This window comes from Sphaerodactylus townsendi, linkage group LG13 (assembly GCF_021028975.2).
Source record: "Sphaerodactylus townsendi isolate TG3544 linkage group LG13, MPM_Stown_v2.3, whole genome shotgun sequence".
Lineage (NCBI taxonomy): Eukaryota > Metazoa > Chordata > Lepidosauria > Squamata > Sphaerodactylidae > Sphaerodactylus > Sphaerodactylus townsendi.
This window is the reverse complement of record NC_059437.1, coordinates 54,555,197-54,580,771: the sequence shown is the minus strand read 5'-3', so window position 1 is coordinate 54,580,771 and position 25,575 is coordinate 54,555,197. Positions and strand designations below refer to the sequence as shown.

The window sequence follows — 25,575 nt, the reverse complement described above, 5'->3', positions numbered from 1 at the left end:
CATTGTGCGTGCACAATGACAATAAAATGCTTATGCTTATGCTTATGCTTATAATGGAGTTCTGTTGGGCTGCTATTACATTAACCACAGTCCAATTCCAAGAGCAGCCGAACGGCCCCCTTGATCGAAAGGAAGGTTCTTGAAGAATTTTCTCTGGTTAGCCCGGTTGTCACAGTTACACACGGAACAGAACACAAAACTGGGAAATTACATGATGAGTTAACGTGATGAGTCATATTAGCACAAAGACCCTTTTCTGCACATAAATGCTTTAAACAGCTGTCAGCAGAGACCGGAGATGTTACATTGTCAAATTAAGCATATATTTTTTTAAAAAATTAATTCTCACCCTGAAAAAATTCAAAAGTATCCATGCAGTTGGGCTGGAGAGGACTAAGACCCGGCTGTATCATGTCGGCATTTCCTACGTGAGCTGGAAGATTCAAACACAAGCAAAGTATCACAAGGAGGTGCAGAGAGAATCTCCAATGTGTTTTTTTCAGACCTCCTTGGGTGGGGGAGATATGGAGTGAGAGCAGTCACCTTTTCAGGGCCTGAATTCAAAATCCATTCCAGCACTTTAAACACGCACTGGTTAGTTCCAGGTTCTGAGAGACAGCACCAGGGGCCACCTTCGGGACCGCATTACCCCATATGTCCTGGCTCGACCTCTGCGTTCAGCAGAGGCCAACTTACTGGAGGTCCCTGGCCCCTCAATGACGCGGCTGGCCTCCACTCGGGCCAGAGCCTTTACGGCTCTGGCGCCGGCCTGGTGGAACACTCTCCCACCAGACGTCCAGGCCCTGCGGGACCTTGGAGAATTCCGCAGGGCCTATAAGACCGAGTTGTTCCACCGGGCCTTTGGAGAGACCAGCCGCTGAAGGTGCTCCAGTTCTCAAGATTCTATATGGGTCCCTAACAGCATCGGGACCCATTATTCTTTTACTGTGGGAGGGTTACGTAAGAGTTTCGTGGGACACTGTTTTGGGACATAATCTGCTTTAGGACATAATTGTTTTAAATTGTATGTATATTTTTATATGTGATATTTTATACTGTACACCGCCCTGAGCCCTTCAGGGATAGGGCGGTATATTAAATAAAATATATAAGTAAATAAATAATAATGTCTGCCCACCACCAGAAACCACTCATTCCCTTCCTGCCCTCCACCTGTGTGCCTCCCACCTTCTCCCACTCACAAGCCCTCCTCCTGCTGACGATGCTCTGTTGCCTGCATCACCTGCACACTCTGTCCCCAGCAGCCCTGGCTGGTGCATGGGCAGACCCCAGCAGCATCATGGGATTATAGAGTGGGAAGGGACCACAAGGGCCATCACGTCCAGCCCCCTGCCATGCAAGACCACACAACTAAAGTTTTGTGGAATTCCATCAGCCGGGCCAACCTACAAGCAGCTAATGGAAGCCCACTTGGACAGAAAGAGAGAGTTTCTTCATCCAGCTAGAAAAAAAAAATCAAGGAAGCGGGATGAAAAAGGTGAGGACCTTACCGATGTCTCTGGGATTCGGCCAGGAAACCGGTTGGTGAGAAGACAGTGTGGAGAAGAGGGTGTCCGGCAACTCTGACATGAGCATGTCTGTACTGAAGAAGGAGTCCAGTTCCATGGGTACGGGACTCTCCTGGCCGTACCTGTCTTTATGCCACAGCAACATGTCATCGTCCTGGGGAGTGCCGAAGGGGAGGAATGTTAAGGATAAAATCCTGGAGTGCCACAAGTCTGGAATGAAGCATTTGGGGCATGGTTTCTTTCAAGCGGAACTTGGAGAGAAGGGTTTACATCTCGGTTAGGTAATGGTGGGGGGCTGTAGTGGTACATGTGAATGATCCTGCTAACAGAGCTGTTGGGCAGAAGAGTTAAACACAGGCCATCACAATCTGGATAAGTCGCACTTGAATTTTAGGGGTGTGGGGTGTGGGGGTTCAGCCGCTAACCTTTGTCAATAGCTCTCGTTATTGCTTCTAGTAGATTATGGAGAGGGCAAACTGTTGGCCTCTGTAGCTCCGTCTGGGAGTGATCTGATTTATTATACTTGTGGGGATGGTGGATTTCATTAGGATTACCCTCGTACTGTCCCTTCAAAATTCAGACACTTCTGCTATGTAAATAGAAGAAGAGTTTGGATTTATACCACATCTTTCTCTCCTGTAAGGAGACTCAAGGTGGCCTTCAAGCTCCTTTCCCTTCCTTTCCCCACAACAGACGCCTTATGAAATCAGTGGGGCTGAGAGAGTTCTGAGAGAACTGTGATTGGCCCAAGGTCACCCAGCAGGAGTGTAGGAGTGCAGAAACACACCTGGTTCACCAGATAAGCCTCTGCCACTCAGGTGGAGGAGCGGGGAATCAAACCCGGTTCTCCAGATTAGAATCCACCTGCTCTTAAAACACCACACCACAGTGTTTTGCTGGATCAAACTATCAGGGCCAGGTGACTCTTCCAATGCCAGCACCATTCACCTCAGTTCCATTTTGTAGCTCTGTGCTGCTCTCCATTTTAAGAAGGGTGGGGGGGAGTGAGGAAGAAAGAGGCTTCCCAAACAAACGCACTCTTCCTAACCAACAGTAAACAGTGCTGGGACATGGCCGATCTCAGGGTACAGTTTTGGACTTCCTCCAAGAGAAACAAATGAAGGCCAATGTAACACCTACCCGAACCAAGATGGAGAGGTCTTCATCTTTGTGTTTCTGTAACTGGAGAACAAAAAGAAAAACAGAGGTTTTGAAACATCAAGATCATTAGGGAGACAGCAGACGGTGGAGCCCCCACCTGGGCCCAGCACACTTACTGATGAAGACTGCGATGGGTACTCCACCGTACTTACTGATGAAGACTGCGATGGGTACTCCAAGCTTACCCTGGGCAATTCAACAGAATTGGGATGTTAGGGCTAACAGGGCAATGCTAAGCAGAGATGCACCCTTCAGCGCCCACTGACATCAGTGGATTTAGAAAAGGGTAACTCTGCTTGGGATGCACTGTAAGAGCCTGCTTCCACTGTGCATTTGCCACAAGCTCATTCTATGGCTACAGCTCATCTTCCTCCTCTGCCTGTCTCAGTTCTCATCTGCAACACGGCAGCCCGCCTTCTATGGTTGTTGTAAACATACACTAAACATTTGGGTGCTGTGTGGTTTCCGGGCTGTATGGCCGTGTTCTAGCAGCATTCTCTCCTGATGTTTCACCTGCATCTGTGGCTGGCATCTTCAGAGGATCAAGCCACAGATGCAGGCGAAACGTCAGGAGAGAATGCTGCTAGAACACGGCCATACAGCCTGGAAACCACACAGCATCCAAGTGATTCCGGCCGTGAAAGCCTTTGACAATACATACACTAAACACTTAGAACTCTCTAATGCACCATGGAAACACTTAAGCTGATTCAACATGGGCCAAAAACAGCAGTGTGAAAACGGTGTGAAAACAGTGTAAAAGGGTTTAAAACGGTGTAAAAGGGTTTATACTGTTTTCACACCGTTTTCACACTGCTGTTTTTGGACCATGCGGAATCAGCCTTAGTGTACTACCAGAACAAACACTGCTTAGTTTTTAATGGTGAACCAACAGTTAATTCATCAGTATGCTAATTCATTGGTAAGCTACACAATTTTTCCTTAAAATACTGGATCTAGAAACAAGCTTACCCTTTTCTTAAAATAGGTCCTCCACTTGTGATACTCTCTGATGACTATTTCTATTCGCCGTTTCCAATACTTCCCTTCTGTCGTAATAGCCTGAGAAATAAAAGGAGGAAAAATATTATTCTCAAGGTCTGCTGCCTCCCTCCCCTGACCGGCAGTGGCTCTTCCAGGATCTCAACACACAGCATCAGCTGCAAATGCCAAGGACTGACCCTGGGACCGGCTACATGAAAAGCAGGTGTTCCATCCACTGAGCCACAGCCCCGCCCCTCTGTCTTTACACAGGAGCAGCCGAGGGAATAGTAGAAAATGTGCTTGGTCATGCTGTACTTCCATTTAAAAATCGCATCTCCCAGAAAACACCAATTAACCATGCCAGCAGGGGCTGATGGGAATTGTAGTCCATGAACATCTGAAGTGCCAGAGTTGGACACCCCTGGTCTAACCTTTTGCCTGCCTCTGAATTTCTTCACAGCACCAGACCAACAAAGCTGTATTCTTCAGACATTTTATAAGTTGCTGATTTTCTTTCAGACTCACGTAATTTGATTCAACTGTACTATTAACTCCTTTTCAACTTATGCAAAAATTTAGTAATTTTTGATGCACTATTTAATACTGTTTTGTATGCTACATTCGTCTTTTTTGCTACTTTATTTTTTTCTGTCACATTATGCCCCGTCAATGTTTTGCTATTCTACTTTGTTTTTGCATTGAACCCGCAAAGAGGAGGATATTAGGCAGCGCATGTAAATCGAAATCAGCCAGCCAGACACGACTGGATCTTCTCCTTCCTCTGGGACATACCTCAGGGCGACGGTGTTCGTCCACCTCCACAGAACCATCCAGGGGAGTCACAAAATGGCAAACGGGGTTCTTTCGCTTCTCTAGATCTACAACAGAAACGGGAACCACAGTGTCTCAGGAGGAGGTAGGAGAAGGGTCAGATTGAACCACTGCCCTGAGAAAGTCGCAGAACAGAGATTCAGCTGCTGCTTAATCAGGGCGGTGCACTCCCCCCCCCCAATACTGCATACAGGACAGGGGGAGAATAGAACATGATCAGTGGAACTGATGTAAACTCCTGAGGTTCCAGAAGTCCAAGGGATCTTCTCACCAACAAGCCTATTCATTCATAGTTCCATCCCCCCCCCATCCCAAAAACCTCAGATTCACTCAGCTTCCTTCCTTCCTGCCCCCAGCCTCTCTCCCTGCAGGAAGGAATTAAGAGACTGATCTGGAAAGAGAATGTGTTTATTTGAACATAAGATCACTGCTGGTAGAAGTGAACACCTGTATGGGGAAGTTCCATGTTGAAGCAAATGCTGGATTTTCCCAGCTTGGTCATTCACTTCGACCAGCAGTGATGGCAGACAACCCGTTAATGAGCGAAGGGTCTTTAGTGCATGTTGTTGACTGATGCTCGGGTCTTGCTAAAGCAGGTTTTGGACGGCCATACTTACACTGAATATACCATGCCCTCCAGATGGCGTTGTTGAGCCGGATTTTATCCCTGCACTGAAGCTTTAAGCCTTTGAAATTCTTCCACTTGGGGGAAACCAACTTGCCGCTGCAAAGAAATAGAAGAAATTTTTTTGGGTAACCGCATTAGCAGAAGGCTGACAGAGGTCCAGCACAACACGTTAAGAAGAAGAAGAAGAAGAAGAAGAAGAAGAAGAAGAAGAAGAAGAAGAAGAAGAAGAAGAAGAAGAGGAGAGTTTGGATTTATATCCCCCCTTTCTCTCCTGCAGGAGACTCAAAGGGGCTTACAATCTCCTTGCCCTTCCCCGCCTCACAACAAACACCCTGTGAGGTGGGTGGGGCTGAGAGAGCTCCGAGAAGCTGTGACTAGCCCAAGGTCACCCAGCTGGCGTGTGTGGGAGTGCACAGGCTAATGTGAATTCCCCAGATAAGTCTCCACAGCTCAGGCGGCAGAGCTGGGAATCAAACCCGGTTCCTCCAGATTAGATACATGAGCTCTTAACCTCCTACACCACTGCTGTTAACCTGCCCACTTCAAAGCAGCCCCATGCCCCAGTCCTGGGCTCAGTTTGGATTCTGATTAGCAGAGCCAACAGAGCTCTCTCCATTCAGCACTGGCTGCACCTGGTGGAAGATTCTCACTGGTGAACTCAAGTCAGATTTACAGTGAACTACAAGAGATGGGAACGAGAGAGGACAGGTGCTTCTCTTCTGCTCTCTCTCCCAGAGCGACAGCAGAAAAACCAGCAGATGCTCAGACAGGCGGCTCCAGTGAAGCCAACACATAAGAAGCTTATCAGTGAGGAAATGCTGATCCAGCCAGAGAGAACAGGGGCTTCACTTTGCCAGGGGGCAGAGCATTTTACTGATAAAATATTTTCCTTGGAAAACTCAGCTTTAAAAAAAAACTGTGTTGCTTCTTCAGGTGTGCTTAGAACACAAGACAGCGCCTAGGCAGCTGTTGCTCATGCTCTGCTCAGACAGTGAGAGGGATGCTAAGGCCAATATGAACGGGCTGCCTGGCTGTTGAAAGGGAAATGCCTCCCCAGACCTCAAACACTTTTGTACAAAGAAATCAGGTATTGGTTTATTACAGTCACAGACAAACAGCGTAAATTACACATTTGCAGAAAACCTTTCCATGTGCACAAAGCAATAATTCTCAGATGGTTATAGAAAGACACAGGAGGAGTATTTGAGAAGAAAATGGGAAGAGAAACCACAAAATGCACCATGGAAGTTTCTTGTCCAGGCTTAACCTTTGTTCTCTCTGAAGAGGCACAAAACACTCATGGAGAAACATGGCCACATCAGACACAAGAACACCTGCAAAGGCTGGGAAAAAGGAAGATTTAGAGCCAGGCCAAAGGATCCAAAAACCTGCACCTGCCACTGCAGAGACAGCTGCTTTGATTTTTCCTGGGAGCACCAAAGCCGGCATTATTACTGAAATAATCCTGTCATGGCTTGCGGTGGTAATCGGGTCCATGACAGTCTAGACAGAGCAGACAGCCGGCTGCCTCCCCCTCTCATCTGAACACAGGGCAGCCCGCTTTGTCTACTACTAAAACTTGGGGTAGAATATAGCTATAGACACAGTGGGAGTCCGTCCTCACTGTGCTTTTTAATAAATGGATCCACTACACATGAAGACTGGGGTCTGGGGGAACACAACACTGGCTACACTTCTGAACACAGCACAGAACTCAAGTTTCAAATGCAACACCTCATGGCACATGTTAAAGTCTGACAATCTCAGGGGGTGGAATTAACTGAAGGTTTCTAGAATTCACAACTACGGAGCAAAAACCTCCTCTAAAATTTTGGAATGAGAAGAGACAAAAAGGATAGAAACCTCAGCAGTTTGGATGTCAAAACAGCAGTCCTCTTCTTGAGCGCACTCTATGAAGTCTGCTGTCTAAGATGCTAAACTTTTTCCTTTGTGACCTACTTTGTCTTGTGACAAAGCAGGATAAAATATAATGATCTGCTCACCTTCTTTCCCTGCTAATGCTTTGAAAGTCAGCAGAAACCACAGATATTTGCAACAGGAAAAATGTGTGCTGTTCTCTGAATGTTAACCAAGTCTGTATAAGAAAACCATGCCTACTCCCTTTCCCCACAACAAAAAAGGCATTTATATCCCCAGATGCTTGCATACCATGCTATTAAACACAGCTTCCACCCACCTTTACAGCTGCTGTATCTGACTGCCTATTCCATTAAGCGATACCGCCATAAAATCTGTTCAGCCACAAAGCACACATTGGCCTTCTGGTACACTAACCATGACTAGGAAAGTCTGCCAATACAGCACTCGTCCTTCTGAGGGGCCTGGCCTTTCCATGAGGGGCCCAGTGCAGACGTAAGACAAAAGACTCCCTCTTTCTCACAAACACAGAGAACGGCAACGTGAGGCAACTTCCAGGACCACAAGATCAAGACAGGCGCCACTGCCCCACAGGTCTCACGACCCCCAAGATGGTCCGAGGGACAAGAGAAAATTTGGGCTTGCACACCCATTGCCAGGGGCTCCAGGACTTTCCTGCTCTCCTAAAAATGCCACTTTTGTCATTTGTTTGTTGTTTAAAGCAGTAGTTGTGTTCAAGAGTGACAGACAACAATCCTCCAACAAGCCAACATGCTTTTCTTTAAGCAAGAATGATGCAGTGGAGATGCTGGATACAGCTCCAAGGAGCAGAAGGGAATACCCGGCCTGACTTTCAATCTTTTATGTGTTTATAATTTTGTTAAGCCGCCTCAGGCAAGTTCCATTCCAGGATGAAAACTTTCTTAATAATAAATCGGTGGCCCTTGAAATACTCTGCTCCAAAGGGCATTTGTTGACACTGGCCAGGTTTGTTTGACTTGACACTGGATAGATTGGATTGGATTGTGGATTGTCACTGTTTCAGGGCATCCCTCTGAAATGAATGGTGACTATACAGCAGCCCAGCAGTAGGTTTCCCGCGTTCTACTGCCTTCTTTCCCTCCAGAGGAAAGTTGCAGCTCACAAAATGAAGAACAATGCAGTAGGCTGTTATCATAAAAAGTAAGCTGCATGTTTCTGTCTCCTAACATTATTTTTATCCCACTCTCCCGTTCCCAAAAAGAGAGCCAGCGTGGTACAGTGGTTAAGAGCAATGGACTTCAGTTTAGAGTGGGGTTTGATTCCCCACACCTTCACGTGAGCAATGGACTCTTATCTGGTGAACTGGATTTGTTTCCGCTCCTACGCATGAAGCCAGCTGGGTAACCTTGGGCCAGTCACGGTTCTTCTTCAGCCCTACCTACCTCACGTGTCCATTGTGGGGAGAGGAAGGGACAGAGTTTGTAAGTCACTTTGAGATTCTTTGAGGTAGAGAAAAGTGGGGGTATACATCCAACTCTTCTTCTAACTTGTTTAGTGGGGATTTAATAATAAAAAATAAGAAAAGCCAACACACAAAACTTAAATAACAATGAAGGAAATTATCAAAGCTACAAAATTGTTGTTAATGCACACCGCAATAAAACAGCAGCATATAAACCACAACAAAGTGACACACAAATTATAATAAGGAAATGAGCAACTTAAAACACCAGACCTTCACCTAGTGCACAAACACCAGAGATCCTATGGAGACTTCCTAGGGCAATGATGGCTAACCTTTTTGAGACCGAGTGCCCAAATTGCAACCCAAAACCCACTTACTTATCGCAAAGTACCAAAACAGCAATTTAACCTCAATACTGAGGTTTTAGTTTAGAAAAAAACAGTTGGCTCTGAGGTGTGCACTACTCAGGAGTAAACCTGGTGGTCGTCGGTGGCTTTGCTTTGAGGCAACCGTGCAACTCTTCCAACGGGTGAATCATGTCCCTAGGTGGGTTTACTCAGAAGCAAGCCCCATTGCCAGCAACCGAGCTTTCTCTCAGGTAAAGGATCACGCTTTAGTTCTTCACATGAAAATCAGTGGGGTTTAACAGCTTAACAGGGTTACCTACACGGCTTCCCCAAAACTAGGTCTTAGGTTTAATGCTAATAATCAAGCCCAGTGGCCCTGGCCAGCCTAGATTTGTGGGGGGAGGGGGCGATTTCCCTCCCCATGACGAACTCTGCACGTGCCCACAGAGAGGGTTCTGAGTGCCACCTCTGGCACCCGTGCCATAGGTTCGCCACCACTGTCCTAGGGAATTCCATATTCCAGAATGGTGGTGCTAAAACCATGGAGGCCTCGCTCTGAAGCGCAGCAGAGGCCGAGATCTCAGTGAATAGGCAGGCCTTCACAGGAACAAACAGCTATTTAAGGAACTATTCAACAAGATTCTAGCAAATAAAGAGAGGGTAAATCCAAAGCTGGGGTAGCAGTGTCAGTCAGATATTATATTAGACGTGCTGATGGTAAGATGGCACGTAGCATGCGGGCATCCTGGGGGGGGGGGGGGTCCGCGGCCGGCCTCACCAAAAGCCCGGTGGAACAAAACTGTTTTACAGGCCCTGCGGAATTCTCCAAGGTCCCGCAGGGCCCGCACGTCTGATGGAAGGGCGTTCCACCAGGCAGGGGCCAGGGCCGTGAAAGCCCTGGCCCGGGTAGAGGCCAGTCGCATAATGGAGGGGCCAGGGACCACCAGTAAATTGGCCTCTGCCGACCACAGAGGCCTACTTGGGACATATGGGGTGAGACAGTCACAAAGGTATGAGGGTCCCAAGCCGCGAAGGGCCTTGAAGGTTAATACCAACACCTTGAAAGTGACCCGGAATTCTACTGGGAGCCAGTACCATTAAAAACAAGACAGTAAATAAGAACTGGGTGCATGCACTCAAACACCAGGGTCAAGAAGGTACTTTGGCGTCCTGGCATCCTTTCTCCTGGGAGGCATTTCTTTTTTATTTTTAACCTAATTTCTCTTTCTGCAGAACTGGACGTGTGAATTCTGCTCTCTCCAAGCCAAAACTAACAATATTTCCGCCAACAAAGGCTCATTCAAAGCATCAGATAAAAACGCTGGCTTATTGTGCGCCAGACTAAACGGCAGGCTTGCAGGACAAAAACATTCCTGTACTGAGCCAATAAGGATTGTTTTTTCCCTCCTGCATGGGAGCCGTCAGCCAAGTCCAAACTCTCCCACTGACTTGCCCCAACTGCTCAGCCCAGGCTGAAAGCTTCAGATAAAGGCCCCGGATTTCATGGGCCACTTGGAAGGTGCTCCCCAACTAGTCAGGGTTGTACAGTGGCTAAAATGTAGGACCGGCCCTGGGGCACCCAGGTTCGCCCCGCCCCCACCCGTCTGCTACATTCTGGACTCTCCCTCCAAGGAGCGGAGCGTGATATACATCATTCTCCTTTTCCTATTTTATCCTCACAAACACTCTCGGTGGTGGCGAACCTTTGGCACTCCAGATGTTATGGACTACAATTCCCATCAGCCCCTGCCAGCATGGCTAATGGGAATTGCAGTCCATAACATCTGGAGTGCCAAAGGTTCGCCACCACAGGGTTAGGTTGAGAGTATCTGACATGGCTTCAGAGCCAGCATGGTGTACCGCGGGGGGGGAGGGGGGTGTCAAACATGAGGCCCTGGGGCTGCGTGCGGCCCGTTGGGGGGCTTATTAGACCCATGAGGCAGCTGAGGAAACACCCCCCACCCAGCTCGCCAGGCAAGATTGGGAGTGAGGGTGGGGTTGCCTCAGCTGGCTCATGGGTCTGATAAACCCTCAAGGCACCCACCCCACCCACCCTGCTGTGGCCTTGCCAGTCCAGACACCACCAGTGCCCATATGAAATATGAATGAGGGAGAAAATATGAATGAGGGAGAAAATATCCTATAGTTTGCCCCCCCTCCTTCTAATTTGCATATTGTTAATTATATGGGATGCCCCTGTGTTGCGTGCCATTCCATCATTGGCACGCCCAATATAACATCTAATCTACACTGCTACCCCCGCCCGGCCTTGGGTTCGGGCGCCACACACTTTTATAATTTTGTTATAATTTTGTTGTATCGTATTGTACTGTATTGATGCTGCTAGTTTTATATTTTGTAAATTGTTTTAACCTGAATTAATTTATTTTATTCTGTGCATTGTTGTTTTGGCCTCTTGTATGTAATACTATTTCTGGCCTGGTGTATACCACCCAGAGCCCTTCGGGGGTGGGCGGTTTAGAAATTGGATAGATTGGATAGATAGATAGATAGATAGATAGATAGATAGATAGATAGATAGATAGATAGATAGATAGATAGATAGATAGATAGATAGATAGATAGATAGATAGATAGATAGATAGATAGATAGATAGATAGATAGATAGATAGATAGATAGATAGATAGATAGATAGATAGATAGATAGATAGATAGATAGATAGATAGATGTAGGTAGGTAGGTAGGTAGGTAGGTAGGTAGGTAGGTAGGTAGGTAGGTAGGTAGGTAGGTAGGTAGGTAGGTAGGTATTCACATTGTGCTTCAGATCATTCAAAGCAGTTTGACAGCGCATTGTTTTAGAGAGCCTCACAACAACCCTGCATGGTGAGCCAGTGGAATCCTGACACCACATCTGGAAAGAAGAAAGGACAGTGGTTTGCCTAAGATGAGTTCATTTTAAACTTCTGTGATGAGCAGTCTTGAGCTTGCTTGGAAGAGAGCAACAGAAACATTTTAAATAAGTAAACATCGCAGTTGAAGCCAGGTTTGAACAGGGGAATTTCAGTTAATTTTCATTCTCTTAGGAGAAATAACACACAGCTGTTCAAACTTTCTGCCTTTGTCAACCTGGCAGAGTAAGGCGAGGTATGGCCATGAGAGGGGTGGCCAGGAAATTATTCTTTCTGTGGACCACAATCGCCACAAACTATTTTTGCCACTCTTCCTGCCTGCGGCCTCTAAAAATAATCACTGTAATCTGGGCTCCCTCTTCTCCCTCCCCCCCGCCTTCCTCTCTCTAACCTTGCTGGAGCCACAGTGCAGATGAGAAGGGTTTAAGTGAGATGAAATAAAATTTCAGGTGGCTAATAAAACACCTGAGTCCTGTGGTGCAGCAGGGAAAGTTGAAGTACTGCAGTCAGAGCTCTGCTCACAACCTGAGTGAGTTCAATCCCAACGGATAAAAGATTCAGTTTCAGGTGGCTGGCTCAAGATTGACTCAGCCTTCCACCTATTCAAGGGCAGTAAAATGACTACCCAGCTTGTTGGGGATAAAGTGTCGGGGGCTGGGGGAGGCAACGGCAAACCATCCCAAAAACACAGTCTGCCAAGTAAACGTCATGATGTGTTGCCACGCCATGGGTCAGTAATAACCCCGTCCTTGCTCAGGGGGACTATCTTTACCTTTACTAAAAATATAGCTGGTTTACCAAACACAGTGCTCAATGCTGTCCTAAAGGGGGCATAACAGGATACTAGAGGCTGATGTATCATGAGCCAGTTTCTGACCTTGTTAAAGTTATCAGAAATTGGGGTGCTGTGTGGTTTCCAGGCTGTACGGCCGTGTACTAGCAGCATTTTCTCCTGACATTTCGCCTGCATCTGTGGCTGGCATCTTCAGAAGATCCTCTGAAGATCCTCTGGAGATGCCAGCCACAGATGCAGGCGAAACGTCAGGAGAAAATGCTACTATTCGTTCGTTTGTTCGACTTTTATACTAGAACACAGCCATAGAGCCCGGAAACCACACAACACCCCAGTGATCCCAGTTGTGAAAGCCTTCAACAATCAGAAGTTCTCCAGGGGTGGTCAACCTTGGTGCTCCAGATGTTTGTGGACTACAATTCCCATCAGCCCCTGCCAGCATGGCCAATTGGCAGTCTTGAGCCATGGCCAATTGGCCATGCTGGCAGGGGCTGATGGGAATTGTAGTCCACGAACATCTGGAACACCGTAGGTTGGCTGCCCCTAATTCATTTTGAGGCAGGATTGACATTACACAGGCAACAATACCACCACCTCTACATTGTGATTTATAGTAACACACTACCCTTCAGGAAGACACTTCACCAGAAGTCTCAGACTTGGTGGGAAGAAACCAACCTGACCGATGTGCACACATGATGGCATAGAACAGTGGTGGCGAACTTATGGCACGCATGCCGGAGGTGGCACTTAGAGCCCTCTCTGTAGGCACGCACGCACAGAGTTCATCATGGGGGGGGGCGGAAAATCACTCCCCCTCAACACACACATATAGGCTGGCCTGGGCCACTCGTTCAAAGTGTTGCATGGTTGCTTCACCAAGCTTACTCCTGAGTAACGCGTGCCTCGGAGCCAACTGTTTTTTTCTAAAGTAAAACCTCAGTATTCAGGTTAAATTGCCATGTTGGCACTTTGCGATAAATAAGTGGGTTTTAGGTTGCAATTTGGGCACTCGGTCTCAAAAAGGTTCGCCATCACTAGCATAGAAGATGGAAGGGCTTCCTTGACCTGGAGCGGGTTCAACATTCCACTTGACCTGGGCCTAAAATCAGTCTCAGCTCCCCAGCATTCAAAACTGGAGTTAGAATATGACCCCCAAACAAGCCGAAGGGATCACTGAGTTCAAAGAGGACTTTGGTGAAATAAGAACATAAGAACATAAGAACAAGCCAGCTGGATCAGACCAGAGTCCATCTAGTCCAGCTCTCTGCTACTCGCAGTGGCCCACCAGGTGCCTTTGGGAGTTCACATGTAGGATGTGAAAGCAATGGCCTTCTGCGGCTGAAATGTTCTAGGCAATGCGGTTGTTGGCATTTGAAGCAATCTGGGCTTAGTCGGAGGATTTCTGAAAACGCTGCTTCTTTCTCCACAGTCCAAAAATAAGTGGGAGAAAATCCCCTGCTGAAATTCTCCCTTCTGGTCAACTATTGTTAACTACAGGAATCTGTCCTTCAGGAAAAACACATGTTGGCCACAAGGCACTGAACAACACCCCCCTCTAAAAAAAAAAAAGCCAATTTATGGGTGCTCCACCATGTAACCAAGTAGCTGCTTGAGCAGAGCCTTAATTAATAGCTACGAGTAAATCTATACAGTGTTTTGGGCCTCCAACGATCCCGCTGCATGCCTGACTGCAGCGCCAAGAACCAAAGATGAGATACCGCAACGTTTCTAACAATCCACACATGCTGAGAGGCTTATGTAGAGTTTCTCAAAGCACTTATTTTAATGAACGGTTCTGGATGAAAGGAACCCCAGAGAGATTCACCCACTGCACCGAACAGTTAGCTGTTTACTGTGCGCAACAGGCCAAGAAACCCGAAGCTGGCTCTTCTGTCACAGAGGATAACGTAACATTCCCCACACAACACGGCGAGCCTATAAATACACTGGAGAGTATAAGTATGTCATTTACAGTTCCAGAAAAGACTTGCTCGCTTCTCCCACACTGAGAAGGCACACAATGCAAACTCTCTGAGGCATGGAGAGAAACATACTTCAGTCCCGACTCAAACCGGCTAAGGGCTCAGGAACTTATCAACAAAGCCCGCCTGTTTAACAGCAAACTTTCAAAGCGCTGAACAGACATTCACCACAGAAAAAGGGAAAATCCAGCATAATGCTGGAGAGCGTTGGGGGAGCTGGAGTACCTTTGCATGAATTAAAAGAGGATGGCAATAAAGTATGCAGCAAAGCAAACCGTTCCAAGGTCATTACATCAGAATGAAACAAAATAAAACAAGCCTTTCCTTATGAAGAGTTTTGTCGGAACTTCACAAGATGCTCAGAAAGCATAACTCAAAGGTGACTATTTCTCTTCCTCGCTGGAATCAAAGGCTCCAGAAAGTCACAGCACTTGATAAAGTGTGTGTGTGTGTGGGGGGGGGGTGTCTTCCAAAATGCTTGGCATATGCAGAGTGACTCTCCTGTTGGCCAGCCAGACCTGAAAAAGCCATGCAGAGTTCTTGGTTATTTAAGGGCATGAAGATGGGAAAGACAAACAGTTGTCTGTCCGACTGGCATCTCTCTATCCTGCAGTTTGCAGGCGTTGTGAACCAACTATCTTGAGGCAGCAGATCAAGGAGAAGCAACCAAACTGGGCTATGGGGATGTTTCTAATTATCTGCAGAAATCATCGGATCACGATAATGATTAAAAAAAAACATTTTATGCCAGATCGTATCTTTTGCTGCAAACTTAACAAGACCAAGACTCTTGTCACTTCTAGCTCTTGATTTCTGGAACATTTGGCCATGTTAGATGCAGTGGCCACAGGGGGCAGGGGATGGAAAGGAAATCTTTTCCAATTGCCCGGAGTTTCCTTACAGACTACCAACCACCATTCCATCATAACCAGTGGCAGCAGTGGAGTAGCTAGTGCCAAAATGGCCCCATGTGCGCTCCATGTATACCAGTGGTTCCCAAACTTATTTGGCCTACCGCCCCCTTTCCAGAAAAAAATATTACTTAGCACCCCCTGGAAATTAATTTTTTTAAAATTTTAATAGCAATTAAACAGAAAGATATATGTATTAATGTTTCTACCTGTGGCCATCACCGCCCCCCTGGATCGCTGCAGCACCCAGCAGGGGGCGGTGGCGCCCACTTTGGGAATCACTGATGTATACTGTAGAAGTGTAGCCTGTGTCTGTGCCAATGAGGTGCCGCATCCAGCAGGTGTACTTGCCTGAGAGAACGGGCTGGCAGAATCGTGCCACTGCCTGTATACTGGGTGATAAACTGACACTTGAGGCTGGAGCAGTCCAAAGAATATGCCAGAAAAATTAACAGGACACCTCTGCCCCCCTCTCTCCACAGATGCGCCCAGCCGGAAGCCAAAGACGACCCCCAGAAATCAAACTCTGCGCCTTGGAAGCGGCCCACAGGACAGGCAGGAGTGATGAGAAGTCAAGTGTTCTCACTCGACATTCTCAACCACTGGGCAAGAGAGGCCACTCAGCACACCAGAGCAGCCGGCCTTATCATCGGCAGGCACTTAATTAGCCTCCAAGTGTGGTGAGTGTGCCGTCCTGTTGTACCAGCCCTTCTCAACACATACAATTTGCTCAGAGGCTGCCAGCAGAGCATCAACAACAACAACACCTTTATTGGCACAATAAAACAGATTATTATAAAAAAAGAGTACAATTAAGTGGTGGATGGAATAATAATGTGTTCATAATTTTAACAGAATGAGTAGACAGGTCAAGGAACTATAATTATAACCGATTATCAAGCTGTTAATAAAATGTTAGTATGCGCTGAGCTTTGCAGCAGATTATACAAATCCGCCAACTTTCTCTGTAACTTCTCTAGAGTCGTCGTCCAATAAGTACACAGTCTTTTGATGTTCAGATAGGGCTTCTTTGTTAGCGAGAAAAGGGCAAAGCAGGTTATGTCGAAGAGTCGAATAGAAAGGGCAGTTCAAAAGGAGATGAGGGACAGAGTCAAGTTGATGCAACTCACATGCACAAAGCCTTTGGTGACAGGGAGTTTTTTATTGTCTCCCCTTGGTTACAGCTGAGGGGAAAGCGTTACACCTCGCCAAAGGGAGAGAGATTGTGGGATCAGGTGGGAAACATACGTGCCTCTGATGAGAGCTCGACAAAAAGAGCAACTGGACCTTTCGCTTGCTGAATGAAGGGCATGTAAATGGATTACAAATCAGTTCCCCTCTCTCTGGGAATGTACATTGGCACAGAGAGCGCTGGCTTCATAAGCCTCCTAGCACAAAAAGAAACTTTCCGGGTGGTTTCGAATAATCCTTATCCTAAAGCACAAGTGGGGAGATTTTGGCTTGGGGGGGGGGAGAGGGGGCTTTGCGAGCCTGCATCCGGCTCACGGCAAGGTGAGCAAAGTCAGCTCTGGGGCCATAACCAATCAATCCAGACCTTGTCCTGCTTAATTTTGTGAAAACTTTCAGTGGCACTTGACAGAATGAGACCCAGCAGCTGGGAAAGAGGAGTCGGGATACCTTCACTTGCCAGAGGTTCACAAATTCATTCACTCCCCGCTCTGGTGAGCCAGCTGGACTCCAACCCAGCCCCATTCCAAAGCCACCTCCACAGGTCCCCTTCCTAGCTCCAAGTACGTTCATCTCCACAGCTGTCCCTTCCCTACTTCAAAGTGAGCAGAAATCTGGGCTGGTTACCAAATCCCCATAGCATTTGCCAAGACCCCCGTGCTTGGTGCTGGAAGCAAATTCCTGGAAGGAGAGAGAACTTCCTAGAACTCATGAAATCCCTGCACGTTAACATGCTCCAGAGGTCCGTTGACCTCAGGACAGGGTTGCAGGAATCTCAAGGACACCTCTCAAAGTGAATCCGGGCAGCTGCAGCAAATACCTCCTTAATCATAATTTTGAAAACTCCCAGGATGGTGGGCTGATAAAAAATAATACTTGGGAAAACATTCGATCTGCAAAGAAAACCATTTTAAGGAACCACACCACTTAAGCCACAACACTTCACATTGTGTGCAAAATACACCCAAGTCTGTCCTGGATGCTGCGTGGCTTTATACGGCAGGAACGCAGCAGCTCCGCCCATCTCATTTCCACAGATTTCCCAAACACTGGAGATTATGAAATGCATCAGTCGTAAAATGAACTCTCTGTTTGCAGCCTGAAAATGGAAAGGTTCCCACATGATATGTAGGTCACACAAGCAAACCAGAAGCAAGCATGTCTTTCATGGCTTATACAGCGGTTTGGGTTTTTTAAGTTGCAATTCTTATGCTAGGTCAGTGATGGCGAACCTTCTCGAGACCGAGTGCCCAAATTGCAACCCAAAAACCCACTTATTTATCGCAAAGTGCCAATACGGCAATTTAACCCGAATACTGAGGTTTTAGTTTAGAAAAAAACGGTTGGCTCTGAGGCGTGCGTTACTCAGGAGTAAGCTTGGTGGTAGTCGGTGGCTTTGCTTTGAAGCAACTGTGCATCTCTTCCAACGGGTGAATCATGACCCTAGGAGGGTTTACTCAGAAGCAAGCCCCATTGCCAGCAACCGAGCTTACTCCCAGGTAAAGGATTGCGCTTTTGTTCTTTGCATGAAAATCAGTGGGGTTTAACAGCGCTTAACATAGTCGCCTACACTGCTTCCCCAAAACTTGGTCTTAGGTTTAATGCTAATAATCGAGCCCAGAGGCCCAAGCCAGCCTAGATGGGGGGGGGGGGGGCACTCTGTTTGCATGTGCCCACAGAGAGGGCTCGGAGTGCCACCACTGTGCTAGGTGAATTCATTTACAAACAGCCACTGAATCCCGCTGGAGGGGGAATGATCAACAGGGTAATCCTAAGAGCATTTACTTGGGAGCCCATCCTAATGAACTCAGTGGGACTTTCTGTTGTGTAAATGTGCACAGGAACAGCAACGACAACACACCAGCTCTCATCCGACTGGGCTGTAGAGCAGGTGCTGCTGCTTCACCCGACACTCAATTAATTGATCAGAGTCCAAATGGATCATTCAGCGAAGCAGCTGGACTTGAGCAGAATCTATCGCTTGCCTGAAAAATCTTCTGCCCAAACCATTAATGAAGGAGAAATGAGTTCCCACTGATAATATCCTTGGTCCACCGGTAAGTGACGCTTCAGGCACAGCCTCGGTTCAGTGGCAAAGCTCATAGTTTGCAGGCGGAAGATTCCAAGCAGCATTCCTGACATTTCTGGTTGAAAGTAGATGATGGTGGGAAAGGCTCCTCTCTGCACAAGATCCTGGTGAGCCGCTGCCCATCAGAGCAGACAGAGGAGCCAAAAGGTCTGATTGCAACACTGTTGGTGCTTATAATAAATCAATCTTTTTGAAGTTCACAAATCTTACTCAAAATGTCCTATGCTGTTACCTTGCACCAGAGAAATTGCACCAGAGAAAGTCCCACACTTTGTCCAAGACGCTCAGGGCATTCCACTTCATTCTCCCAACAGCCCTGAGAGGTAGGTTAAGCTGAGAGTGCGTGACTGCCTCAGGGTGACCCAGAAAGCTTCCACGGCAGAGTAGGGATTTGAACATGGGTCTCTCAGGTTCACTAGCACAATGTACACAGAGATTAATGACATGTTACACCATGCCAGCATGGTGTAGTGGTTAAGAGCAGGTGTACTCGAATCTGGAGAACCGGGTTTGATTCCCTGCTCTGCCACTTGAGCTGTGGAGGCTTAGCTAGTGAATTAGATTAGCTTGTGCACTCCAACACATGCCAGCTGGGTGACCTTGGGCTAGTCACAGTTCTTCGGAGCTCTCTCAGCCCCATCCACCTCACAGGGTGTTTGCTGGGGGGGGGGGAAGGGAAAGGAGTTTGTAAGCCCCTTTGAGTCTCCTTACAGGAGAGAAACATACAGCATATAAATCCAACTCTGGTTTTCCTGTCCTCCCCACAACCAACACAGCAGTTGTGGAGGATTGCTTGTATAAAAAGGGAGGGTTCAAAGGAGCCTGTTTGTCTATCATTAAAGACAAGACAGCTGATCAGCCAAGGAAACTGCTAATGGCCTTGGCCAAAGGGACAGAATACTCCGCTCAGAATTGTGGCCCATTTCCCAGTGGCCATCGGGAAGACTTGTGTTCTCCACAGAATTCCCAAGTGGGTGGGTGGGAATATACCCTACCCAAGCCATTGGTGACTACGAGGGAACTCTGCCCTTCCTTATTAGCCTCCAAAGCCTTGCGAGCAGGTATCCCCAAATTACTAGGGCAGAGAATATTTACACTGGCCCACCAGCCCTCATAAGCCTACTAATAAGTCATTCATAACTCAGGAGGAAGAAGGGAGGAAGCAGTACTTGTACTGCACACATGGAGACGGTTATTATCTGACTCCAGCCCTGCAGCAAGTGACTTCTCACAAGCCTGTCCTGCAAGGCCTTCATGCCAAAAGCCTGTCACTGAAGTCCACACGGAGGACTAAAAATGTTCCAGTGGAAACAAGTCGAAACAACCAGGGCAAAGGCTCTTAGCACTGGATTTAGGCTTAAAACAGAGGTGTACAATGGGGGGTGGGGGGTGGGTGACTTTTTTCTGTGCATGTCAAATTGAAAGATAAGCAACAATAAATTTTACTGTACTGAGAAAAATCGATAAATGGAGCATTCAAAAATTTTAGTAACTTGAAAAGCCTGCAGATTTCTCTAACCCACAACATGCTAACCTCGTAATCAAAGCCTTCTTCTTTTTTAAAAAAATTTATTGTATCATTTGAATTTTACAGTTTATAGTAATGTCCTTCTTCATACATTTTCAAACAATACTTCCCCCCCTTTCTCCCTCCCCCATTACTTCTTCTTCATAGTTTTGTCACACAAACAGCAGTAAGTTCATTCTCTGTAGCCCCGTCTCCCATATCAAAGCCTTCTTCTTCACCCAGTGGCCCAGGACCATCAACAGAGAAGCACGCTGAATTCCGACAGTCACTGAGATGGAGACCCCTGATTCCTCTGTCTGGTGGGTCTAAAGAACCAGCTTCAGGGATGACTTTCCATACAACATTATAGTCCCAGTTCCTGCACATCATTGTGACTTGGGGGTGTTTCATTTTTTACTTTAGGCAGCACAGCCCCAAACAAGACTCAGAGCACAAAGGCTGATTAATGCCAGGGTTAACACCTCTGCCTAACACAGGGGTCTGCAACCTGCGGCTCTCCAGATGTTCATGGACTACAATTCCCATCAACCCCTGCCACAATGGCCAATTGTAGTCCACGAACATCTGGAGAACCGCAGGTTGCAGACCCCTGACCTAACATATAAACAACCTGCCATGAATCTACATTAAGTCAAGTCTCCTAAGCAGGTAAAACAGACTCTTTGTAGGAACAAAGAACGTGACCCGATCAACACAGAAAACCCTGCTCAGATGCCTCACCCCACTATGACAGCGCATTAATCTTTCTCAGGAGAGATTTCAGCTCAGCAAATTCTAAAACAAAGCTGTTCAAAATCACAAGCAGCATTTATACACCATCATGTAAAACACAAAATCTCAATTTAAAAACTCTACTTTTTCCTACTGCTCAAGTAGAAGTCTTCCCTTTGTGAGTTCTCACATGATTCAAGATCTGGGGGGAATCGAAGGTTGATAGCATTCTTCCTGGAAATAATTTGCCCGTTTTCACCCGCAGCAAGAGAATAATTCCTGACACTATGAATCTCAACTAGCCCACAAGATGTTATGCCACAATAAACGTGTGTTTGCATTCAGGTGCTGTAGATCTTTCGTTTATTTTCACAAAGGAAGCACACATTCCAAGCATGACCTAATCTGGTCACAGCTAAAACGGGTCTCTGACCTCACTGTTTTATAGTGCCACCTTTATACAGCCAAGAAAGAAAAGTCCTACAGTCCTTTTCAGCATTCTAAAAAGATAACGCCATCTATAATCTTACTACTGCAGCATGTGAAACTTAGCAAACATACAGTACGTGTCACAGAACTTCTCAGCTCAGCCTACACACGATGCCTTTGACAGAGGAAGGACTTTGACTACGCAACTCATTCCCTACAAACCACATACACACCTTTTCCATTCCAGGTGGGTAGTTAACGTCTCAGGCTAAACTCCTGAAAGAAGTGACTTAGTGCTAGAGTGTTTTTTTTTTAAGAGAGGTTGTGTACAACAGGTGTACAACACATTGGCATGTTGACGGACCTTGTTTGTTGGCACAACTAATGAGCTTAGCTGACATCTGCACAAAGCACATTCTCAAGGCAAACCAGTGAAACCTCAGGGCTGCAGGTTACGCGATTTCTGGGCCACCATCGAGCTTCCCAAATGAGGCAGATGCTGGTAAATTCATGCTGAATCTTGATTCTCAGGTGTGTGGGGGACTGGGTTTGTACTGGGGCCACAAAGGATGTGGGAAAGGGACTTTGGTCTCATTGGAACTGCCCAAGCACTTATAGCTCAGAAATGAACCATGTAGCTGGATTCTCAGAATTCTCTTACCAACAACCAAGTTTAACAAAGAATGGTTGCAGTAAAGAAAAAAGGAGCTTCAGATGTTGCATGCACTCTCACATAACGTTTGTTTGACTCTGAGATAGCTGCCCATTTTATTCTAACCTGATCACTATGTATGCATCTATAGTGGTTAAGAGCAGGGGCATTCTAATCTGGAGAACTGGGTTTGATTCCCCACTCCTCCACCTGAGTGGCAGAGGCTTATCTGGTGAACCAGATGTATTTCTGCACTCCTACTGGGTGACCTTGGGCTAGTCACAGCTCTTCGGAACTCTCTCAGCCCCACCTAACCTCACAAGGTTTCTGTTGCGGGGAGAGGAAGGGAAAGGAGCTTTTAAGTTACCTTGAGTCTCCTTACAGAAGTGAAAGGTGAGGTATAAATTTAAACTCTTCTTCTTCTATGTACACACATCTTTGTATACTGCTTCGGCAGTGAGCATGTAAAGTATCAACACCAGCCATATATCAAGACACATGCATGAGGCCCCTACTACATGCATACTATGGGTAAAATGCTCTGACATCCAGAGCTGCGGGACTTGCTGTGTAAACAAATGCAGCTGTCCTAGTTTCATGCATCTTGGAGCCATACCAAGACAGCAACCCTAGCCTAAGCAGAGATATTCAAGATCTACTCAATGAGGCTTACTCCCAGGAAAATATTCGTAGGACTGAACTGCAACAAACAAATCTATCCATTTAGTTTAACATTCTCTCTCTCTTTCTCTTAACTTAAAAGAAATCAAGTCTACTTTCTCACCATTATTTCAGCAAAGACACTAGGAAAGGTGAGCTGTAATTTCTTTCAGCATAAAAATCCAAGCAAACTGCTAGTCTGAAAGAACTTGCCATATCAAAACCAGGCACCCCATGTTCATATTCTTGCGCATCGTTCCACAGAGAAGCTTTGCTAATCTGTTGCTCTTACGGGGTCAAATGCTGCCACACGTTGAGCACTTACAGCTCCTCCTCAAGAACAGGCGGCAGGAGCTCAGAATCTTTCCAGCAGTGATTAAGTACATTTATTTTTAAATCTCCTCCTACACTGAAAGAATCCTCCCCCATTCATCCCACAAACCTGCAAAGAAGGTAAACAACTGGCCACAAGGCCTGAACAAGTTCTGGCCCTTGTCCAGATGTTATCCCTTCAGAGATGGGATGAGCACGAAGAGCAGAAGAAAAGAGATCTTCAAACTAAGAACAGAAAACCTAGTTGGCCTGTTCCATTTCCTGGTTAGGAATGCATCCTCAACGCTCACGTACTCAACTTCACTGAAGGGTTTTGTTTTGCAATGTCTCCTGGCCAATGGACGCGCCCTCACATCACAGCTAACTTTGGGTGATCCTGCATGCAGTTGTCCAGGCCAGGGAGGTCCAGAGGTGGTCTGACATTGCCTGTCTCCGCATAGTAACCCTGGGTTTTCTTGGTGGCCTCCCATATCAGGGCTGACCTTGCTTAGCTTTGGAGACCAGGCCAGGCTGGGCTATCCAAGTCAGGGGAGTGTGCCCTGTGGAGTAACAGGAGACTTGTAATTCAGAATAAACCTTTTTTGGATTAGGCCCCTCAGGGGCAGATGATCCAAGGACTTCGTGGGGAAGGGAAACACTTACAAAGACGACCCTGCCTGGAGCCTGAGCATTGCCTCCCCACCCCATCCACACACACCATTGCCCATCACGATCTAGATAGATGGGTGGGTGGGTATATGGATAGGTACATGGATGCGATGTCTAGTTGATGTTTATGTTATGATTACTGATATTGTTATTATTGTTGTGCACCGTCCTGAGGCTTTCAGGGGAGGGCGGTATATAAATTAAATATACGATAAGATAGCTAGATGAATGGACACTCTCTGTCTATCCTAGATAAATAGATAGGCAGATGGTACGGATAGGTACATGGATGTATAGCTAGATGAATGGACACTCTCTGTCTAGATCGGGGGTCTGCAACCTGCGGCTCTCCAGATGTTCATGGACTACAAATCCCATCAACCCCAACTGGTGATGCTGGCAGGGGCTGATGGGAATTGTAGTCCATAACATCTGGAGTGCCAAAGGATCGCCACCACTGGTCTATCTAGATCAGGGGTCTGCAACCTTTGGCACTCCAGATGTTCATGGACTACAAATCCCATCAACCCCAATTGGCCATGCTGGCAGGGGCTGATGGGAGTTGTAGTCCATAACATCTGGAGTGCCAAAGGTTCGCCACCTCTAGATCAGGGGTCTGTAACCTGCAGCCCTCCAGATGTTCATGGACAACAAATCCCATCAACCCCAATTGGCCATGCGGGCAGGGGCTGATGGGAATTGTAGTCCATGAACATCTGGAGAGCCGCAGGTTGCAGACCCCTGATCTAGATAAATAGGCAGATGGATGGTGTGTGGGTGTATGGGTAGGTAAGTCCCTCCTGGGGGCTGCCCCCCATCTCCTCCAGCCCCCCTCCCCCCCCTCCTTGCTGACCAGCAGCCCCCTGGCCCCCCTCGCTCACCTGTAGGCCAGGGTCATGCACTCGAAGAGCTTGGTGAGGGAGGCGTCGATGCTGAGGCGGCCGCCCCCTCCGCCGCCGCCGCCGCCCTGGCCCCCTCCGGCCCCGCCGCCCCGCTCGGCCGCCGCCCCGAAGCGGTAGGTCTGGCAGGTCTGCTCGTTGACGGTGTCGAAGTCGTAGCCCTTCTTGGGCGGGTGCTCGCTGTGCGGCGACGACACCATGAAGTGGCCCGAGTGGATGATCTGCGCCGCCCGACGGCCGGGCCCGGCCCTGGACCCCGGCCCGCCCGCGCCGCCGCCATTGCCCCGCCACCGCCCGCCGCCGCCGGCCCCGCGGCCCCCGCCGCCGCCCCGCCGCCCCGGGCAGCCGGCCTCGTCCTCCCCCTCCCCCTCCCCCTCCCCCTCCGTGTCGTCCGACGAAGAGTCCTCGTCCGGCTCGGCCCGGCGCGAGATGGGCGGCACGGCCAGCGCCCCCGAGAACCGGCCCGGCCGCGAGAACACCTCGGCCGCCATGCCGCGGGAAGCCAGCCCGACGCCGCGCTCTGCGGCCCGCTCAGGCCCGGCCCGGCCCGGCCTCGCCACGCCCCGCGCCCGGGAGGCGGCGGCGGCGGCGGAGGAGGAGGAGGAGGAGGAGGAGGAGGCGGAGGCCGGCCCAGGCGCGGAGGCAGGCAGCCGGCAGGGCGCGCCCGTGAGCAGCAGGCCCGGCCCGGCCCGTGAGGGGGGAGTGGCGGTCGGGCCCGTCGCCTCACGGGCGAGGGAAGGAGCCCCAGGTGACGACGACGGCCGACTGTGGAGCGCCTGGAGCACCAGCAGCAGCGCGCCCGGCAGTATCGCCTGCTCGGGCCGGCAGTCGCGGGCCGCCGGGCTCTCCAGGGAGCGCGTGAGGCGGAGGGAGGGAGGGGGGTGTTTCCATTCATGGGCCGATCATTCGAAGGCTTCATTGTGCTTTGTTCATCCGTTCCTATCGTTTCGCCTGCGTCTGTGGCCGCCCCTTCAGAGGTCTATCACAGAGAGGGGGGGGGGGCAATTCTGCCACTCCCCTGACACCCCCCTAGGTGTCAAACTCGCGCCCCTCCAGATGTTATGGACTACA

At 48.2% G+C, this 25,575-nt stretch overlaps 1 protein-coding gene across 1 annotated transcript in view; it reads right to left on the bottom strand.

Moving 5' to 3' along the window:
• The window catches only part of LOC125442502 (MLX interacting protein), a 40,246-nt gene extending 15,251 nt beyond the window's left edge, over positions 1-24,995 (bottom strand). The window contains exons 1-7 of the mRNA XM_048513870.1: positions 24,487-24,995; positions 5,123-5,229; positions 4,467-4,552; positions 3,663-3,752; positions 2,670-2,711; positions 1,512-1,683; positions 350-433 (exon numbers count right to left, since the gene is read on the bottom strand). Of these exons, the coding sequence (XP_048369827.1) occupies positions 350-433; positions 1,512-1,683; positions 2,670-2,711; positions 3,663-3,752; positions 4,467-4,552; positions 5,123-5,229; positions 24,487-24,995 (1,090 nt within the window). The remainder of the gene's footprint in view (positions 1-349; positions 434-1,511; positions 1,684-2,669; positions 2,712-3,662; positions 3,753-4,466; positions 4,553-5,122; positions 5,230-24,486) is intronic.
• Between the last annotated feature and the right edge of the window lie 580 nt (positions 24,996-25,575).